The sequence below is a fragment of the Folsomia candida genome, unplaced genomic scaffold (genome assembly GCF_002217175.1).
Source record: "Folsomia candida strain VU population unplaced genomic scaffold, ASM221717v1 Fcan01_Sc005, whole genome shotgun sequence".
NCBI lineage: Eukaryota > Metazoa > Arthropoda > Collembola > Entomobryomorpha > Isotomidae > Folsomia > Folsomia candida.
In genome coordinates this window covers 9,526,096-9,532,558 of record NW_019091197.1, presented here as the reverse complement: position 1 = coordinate 9,532,558, position 6,463 = coordinate 9,526,096, and the positions used below count along the sequence as shown (strand labels likewise).

The 6,463-nt window shown below is 37.1% G+C and overlaps 1 protein-coding gene across 3 annotated transcripts; it reads right to left on the bottom strand.

The window, feature by feature from the left end:
• Positions 1–264: 264 nt before the first annotated feature.
• LOC118435872 lies at positions 265–6,186 on the bottom strand. Of its 3 annotated transcripts, XM_035852364.1 has the most exons (5): positions 5,850–6,186; positions 4,535–4,678; positions 3,501–4,175; positions 1,463–1,771; positions 265–1,363 (listed from the first exon to the last, which is right to left on the bottom strand). In XM_035852364.1, exons 1-5 carry the CDS (start codon positions 6,024–6,026, stop codon positions 926–928), a joined length of 1,743 nt encoding a protein of 580 aa, XP_035708257.1. In that variant the 5' UTR covers positions 6,027–6,186; the 3' UTR covers positions 265–925. The 3 variants fall into 3 exon arrangements, with proteins under 3 accessions (XP_035708257.1, XP_035708256.1, XP_035708258.1); XM_035852363.1 differs by having other exon boundaries at positions 266–1,771; XM_035852365.1 differs by lacking the exon at positions 4,535–4,678 and having other exon boundaries at positions 266–1,771.
• Positions 6,187–6,463: the final 277 nt, after the last annotated feature.

Below are 6,463 nucleotides of genomic sequence, written 5' to 3'. Positions count from 1 at the left end.
AAATTTTTGTACATCATTTATTAAGTAGCGCAAGCTACTTTATGCGATCGGTTTGTTAGTCTGTCTGTCTGTCTGTCTGTCAACACTATAACTCGAGAACGCATCAAGATAATCGAAATCGGTTTGCGGCATCATACACACGACCCCAGGGGGAGGATCCCGTAAATTTTTGGACCACACCCCCTCGGCGCCAGGGGGTGTGGTCGCAGTGTGATCGGGGCAAAATGAGATTTATAGCGCAAATTAATTCTCAGCATTCTCAGCATTATTGCGCTACTTATGTATCGTGCTTTGCCGCACTTTATTAAGCATGAATTTCTGGCGTTTTTTACAAGAACATATTAATATTTTTGACAAAATCGCCGAAGTATGTAACAACATATTTATATATACAATTCTTCCAAATATGCAAAACATGTGAAAGCCTTGTGGCCTATTGTTGACCATAAGCAAGATCCCAAAGTTTCAATTTATTCTGATTATTATTAAAAACAAGAAGCACACAGAAGGATTCGTACGGAGGTCAGATGTACGTAGGCTTGCCGTGAGAAAAAAATCGCTGAAATGCGTATTTAATATTTATGAAGAAAACGGCACAATATTTTTTATAGATATTTTATACTAGCCTTATCTACAAAATTGTTTGGCATAGGCAAACTCTGTGAGACACTGCTCTACTAATTACTCAATAAAAACCATATTAATTTTTTTATTATAAAGAGACGACGTATAAGGGATCATAATAAATAATTGTGATCAACACACAAGGTAAGCTAACTATTTATTTAACTTTTTATTGAGATAAATAAATTATGTATCTATGAAGTCGCAATTTTTCAATTTACATAAGGTACCTACAAAAAAGAGGCTGTAATTTTAACGATTATAAAACTCATACCCTGTCCCATCCATGTTCACTGGAAAATTAGGGAATATCATTTAAAAACTTAAGTCGATGATAGAACACGACTCGCCTAATCCCACCAACCAGTTTTAGCCCTTGAGCATAATAATTATCTGCGATCGTCTGCTCGAGATACTCCTCAGGGGTGAAGTCGATACCAAGCAGGGTTTCACTACAGCCTGCCGGAGCTGTAGGAAGCACTGGAAGTGGTGGCGAAGGCGGTGGGTCGTCGTCCTTCTTCTCCATCCTCCTTCTCCCCTCGGGGGGCAGTAGACTTGTCGCCGACCAACCACTATCAGAAGGAAAGAGGGACGGATTAAGTTTTATTATGGCATAAGGGTCCGTCACGAATAACAAAACATCGGGATCGGACGGAGAAGGAACTGATCCTGCATCCGGTTGCTCGTCTGGGCCTGATCCCGGCGTATAGGGATCTTCGCGTGCACCTATCTGTTCAACCTTTTGTAAATCCACATTCGAATCGGGATCATTGTTAATCGACGGAATTATCAAGTCAATTGATTCTCTATGGTCTTCTTGTAATTTTTTATCCGTCACCTCAGCAATTTGATTGCCACTTTCTTCGCCCACTATCTGGATAACGTCTGCCTCGAGATCCAGTGAAGGTGTCCCCACTACCCCTTCTGGCAAATCTGCGTCAACTTTTCCCTGCTTTGCTGGTGTGGGTAGCATCCTCGAAGCGATCGGATTAAAGAATGTATCCGGCTTGTAGCTGACTAGATCCTCGGGGAGGTGCAAGTCCAATTTGGGGTAAGTTTGGCGCAAGATGGCAGACGTGACTGGATAAACACCCATGTGCGACAATCCCTTAACCGCATTCCACAGATTTATGATGTGTTCGCTATTCTGGAATTTAAAAATGGAAATGACATATTTCGTCAGTAACTGTTGAGGTAATTTGTTTAAGGATACCATGTAGGGTCCTCCTACATTATTTGAGACAATTTTACCCCCTCAAACAGTAAATGCACTCTCAATTTTATAATTATTAATTAAGTCTGAAGTATGTAACCTATACTGAACACATACTGTGAATTGAGCATAGTTTACTAAAAATGCAGAGGTATAAGGTGGTCCTCGCCGATCTTGGCCGGACTAATTTTAAATTGTTCACGTTCAGAAATAAACCGACCCGTATGTTTCCTTTCCCCTGAATGGGCACGCATTCGCGTGTAGCGGGATTTTTAAAAAAATCAGCCAAAAACTGGATTTTTTAAAACTTTTCGTATTTTCCCAGATTTCAAAAGTTAATCCCAATTTTTGTTCAGAATTACTTCCCCGGAAAAATTCATTTGTAAAAATTTTCAAAATTGGATATTTTCTTTCATGCCATTTCTGAATTTTTAATAACTCAAAAAACGTTATTTTTTGAAAATCACAATTTTCATCAAATTGAATTTTGTATATTCTCAGGGAAGCAGTTCTAAGCAAAAATTGTGTTTAATTTTTGAAATCGGGTTAAAATTAAAAAATTTATAGCGTTTTGAAAAGTCGAGATTTTGGCTGAGTTTACAAGCAAATTTGAAATGACAAAAAGTTTCCACTACGGGTTTCAAGCCAAATATTTTTTTAAAACTTTGAGTTCTGTCAATTGTCTCACGAAGGCAATGAATTTCGATTTATTTTAAATGTCACGGTTTACAAGAAAGTTACAAAATGTTATGAACAAACACGTAACAAAAAATACATTTGTGATGGGAATTAAATAAAATGTGTGTTATTTGTAATTTATGTTTGATTAAATTAGAGAGAAATGTTAGGAAAGATGAGAAATATTATGCTAAACTATTAGCTATTTATGTATTATTCAAAATACCATTTAGTTTGAACTTCCCACGGCTTAAATCAACCAATCCTGAGTTTTTACCACTTGTTACCAGTTTATACCACTTTTTACCATTTTACCAATTTTTACCATTTTACCACTTTTTACCACTGTGATGGTAAAAATCAAACCAAGTGGTAAAATTTAAAACACTGCTTAAATACTTAAGTAAGGCTTATTTCTGAAAGTGAAAAATTAGAAATTAGTCCGGTCAAGATCGGCGATGACCAGCTTACACATCTGCATTGTAAGTACAGAGTTTATTTACTTTTTAAAACGGCAACATTAATTGTACCTACTGAATCCGTCCAAATATGTTCGTTTCTTATTTACTCATCACGCACTAAACTATGGTTATCCCTTCACCCTAAATTTCATTCACCAATCAACCAGTGTACTGATTCTGCGCATTTATGTACGAACACAAAATATAATAATTATCATAAATAAACTTGACAACTTCCAAAATAATTTATGCATGTACATATTTATTTTGGAAGTTGTCAAGTTTGCTGCGCTTGGTGAATTTTATGTGTTCTGTGTTCGCTCACCAATAAACATTTGTAAAACTTCCTGAGTATTGAAAAGAGAGGACAACGAGGGGAAATAGTTACTTATAAATTATCAGGCTGGGTTGCAGATTTCCCAAGGAGATTAAACAAGTTTGGAATTGCGCCCATTTGAAAACCTGCAGTAATCTGGGTCCGCGTGTTGATTCGCTCCACAAATGTTGCGTATTATAAAACCTACCTCATATTTATCTTGAGACGCTGCCGTTTTAAACAATCCCCCCAATCGAGCGTCCACTGGGGTGAAGGCGGTCTCTGGGGCCAACTTCCTGTCACGTTGCAGCACGCCAACGTATATCCAGAGAAGCGCGAGCGCCACGACGTGTTCGTATCGAGGTCCAACTTTTTCGCACATTTTGTTCAGCATTCCACAAATTAGGATGGACGGATCCTTGGCGGTCGAATATTTGGGGGTAATGACCATTTCAGCGATCAGCGCGGGTAGCCCCGCCAGGCCGGCGGGGGAACAGATCTTATGACACATGGCTAACTGCAGTGGATCGAGATGAGCGGCAATGTTGTTTTTTTGGACCGGTTTTTTGTAATAGTCGCAAATTGACGGTTTTACGGGGTCATATCCATCCATCTTTTTGGGTGGGACAAGTTTGGGGTAAAAGTCGAAAATTGACCGTTTAACGGGTTTACCTCCGTACGCAGTTAGGCCAATAAGATCCACTCTAGTCAATATTTTTCCCTCAGGTTGAAACGTATTGGCTTTGGTCAGGATGATTTCTTCCATTGTGCAACGTTCGGAGCCTATTTTTCGAACATCTTTTTTAACCATTTCCTCCCAGACGGGACCCAACTTCCCGGAGTGGTGAATCATCACCATGATTTGGTGGAGGTCGAGTAAACTCTGAAATTTTAACGAATAAGCAACGTTTTAAAACAAGGGGATTCTTAAACATCATAGTGACGTTATTTTTTCGAAAAATTTGCAATTTGAGTTTTCGTTTAGTTGAAATTAGACTTTAGTTTGCGTAAATGGTCCATAGCTCGCAAAATGTCTACGAACGGTCCTTGGTCCAGCATGTTAATGAATGATGGACCAAGGACCGTTCGTAGACATTTAGTTTGCGTAAATGGTCAACCGAAATTTGAAACCACTTCGGAGAAACGATTCAGGTTTATAGTTTTAAACAGGTTTCCAAACTTTTTCGTAACGTATTCAGATAAGATTGTTCATGCAAACTAAGGGAAATACGAATTACAAACCTTGGCATGATTTTCTATGCAAAAAGTGAACAATTCCTTAACTTTCCGACATCTTTCACCTTGAAAGAGGGAGTTCTTTTCTTTGCTCAGGACTTCAGCATAAGCCCAACAAAACGCGACCCATTGGTCGCCGTCGACTAACGGCTGCAAACAAAATTGTCAAATTAACCATTTTTTTATTTGTAGGACTCCTGTGCAGTTTTTTTCGATAAAATTCTCTGCAACTTTTAAATACCAGAACTTAAATAAAAGAATTAGATTTTTTAATCAATATTTTCCTCGATGTAATTCTCATTTTACATCGTTGTAATTTTGCAATTTTTAGTGACAAGAGATGAGAGATAGATGGTCGATTAATCCAAATATTTTCCTGATGACTAAATCGTCGTAAAATTGGACATGAAATACTAATGTCTGAGGGATTTATGTAGACATTGTTTGCGTCAGGAAATGTGTTACACGACCAATTTTCCCAAGAAATTTGTGAATCCGCAAATCTCAACTAAATATGTCGGAATTTACGCGTTCATGGGTGGGTAGCTTTTAAAATTGGTAAGTATCACAAAAAAATAATTTTACCAACTCTAACAAAATTCAACTACACCCTTCACCTGTCGTTTGAGTTCAGGTAGTCCATTATGTTTTTTAGAATCTACTGTGACCTAGATGAAGGAATCATTCATATTTCCGTGCAAAACTAATTTTTGGCACCACATTCGCCAACTTTTACTGTTTTTAATTTTAAAACCGCCATAACTTTTGAAATCCTGGACGGATTTTCATAATTTTTTACGAAAATCATGACAAAGAGTTCAACTTTAGAATGCCAAAAAATTATGGTTTTTAAGTTTGTAATTTTCTTAAACAGGGATTCGTCTAAAAAATGGTAAAAATATCTCAAAGATTCTAAATTTTAGTTTTTTTATTTTTTCCTTATTATTTTGACTTTGGTGACCATTTTTAGTATACAAATTTCAAAACCTGACGTAAACAGCAAAAGTTATTAAGGTGGTCGAAAATACAGAGTTTTAAGTTTGGCGCCACGCCATAGCGCCAAAGATTAGTTTTGCACGGAAATATGAATGGATCCTTCATAAATTTATGGTCCTAGTAGATTCTAAAAAACATAATGAGCAAATTTTGTAGTTTCCTAAAAAAAATATTGATACGATTTGTTAAAAGTTTGCACAATTTACTGAGTTTATAATGTTACCAAAACCTGCGCGAATTGCCTCAATACATTTTACTTTTTTTGTGAAAATTCTACGAAATTTTGTCATAATAATATTGATACACGAATTTTAAGAATCATTACCACTCTGTCCTCGAGATATCGGAGGCATTTATGAACGTCCCTGTCGCGCCTAACCAGACTGACTAATTTCTCAATGTAGACGAACTCCGACCCCTTGGGAATGTTGCAATTTTTATATGTCACATTATATTCTTCGATTAATTCTCTAAAAGCGGTAAAGTTTCGTTCTGGTTTCATATTTTTATGGACACTTTACACTTTCTAGGCCAACGTTTTAAAGGATTTGGAATTTATTAAAATTTATAATTTCCGAGAAATCTGTGTAATTGAGGAACATGTGTTTATGAGCAGCTTTTATGTACACTCGATCCTTTAACTGGGTGAGGATGAGTTTGGTCTAAACAAGATTCAGCGTAAGAAGATATAAGTTCAGGTTGGAAATGCATGACATACAAGAAGAAGAAGCATGTGAATGGCCACACAATAAAGACATACGTCAGCCCAGCCAGATTCTAGTGTTACTAGATAAACTGTTATACAGAAGATAAGTTTATAAACCTGGTCGGATACCCGTGACATAAATATGTCTGTCAGCAGCATGCGAATGGCCACATATCTATGTATGCACCGTATGCACATACCTGCAATGGTGAAGGAGTCAGGGCAGGGGCGTA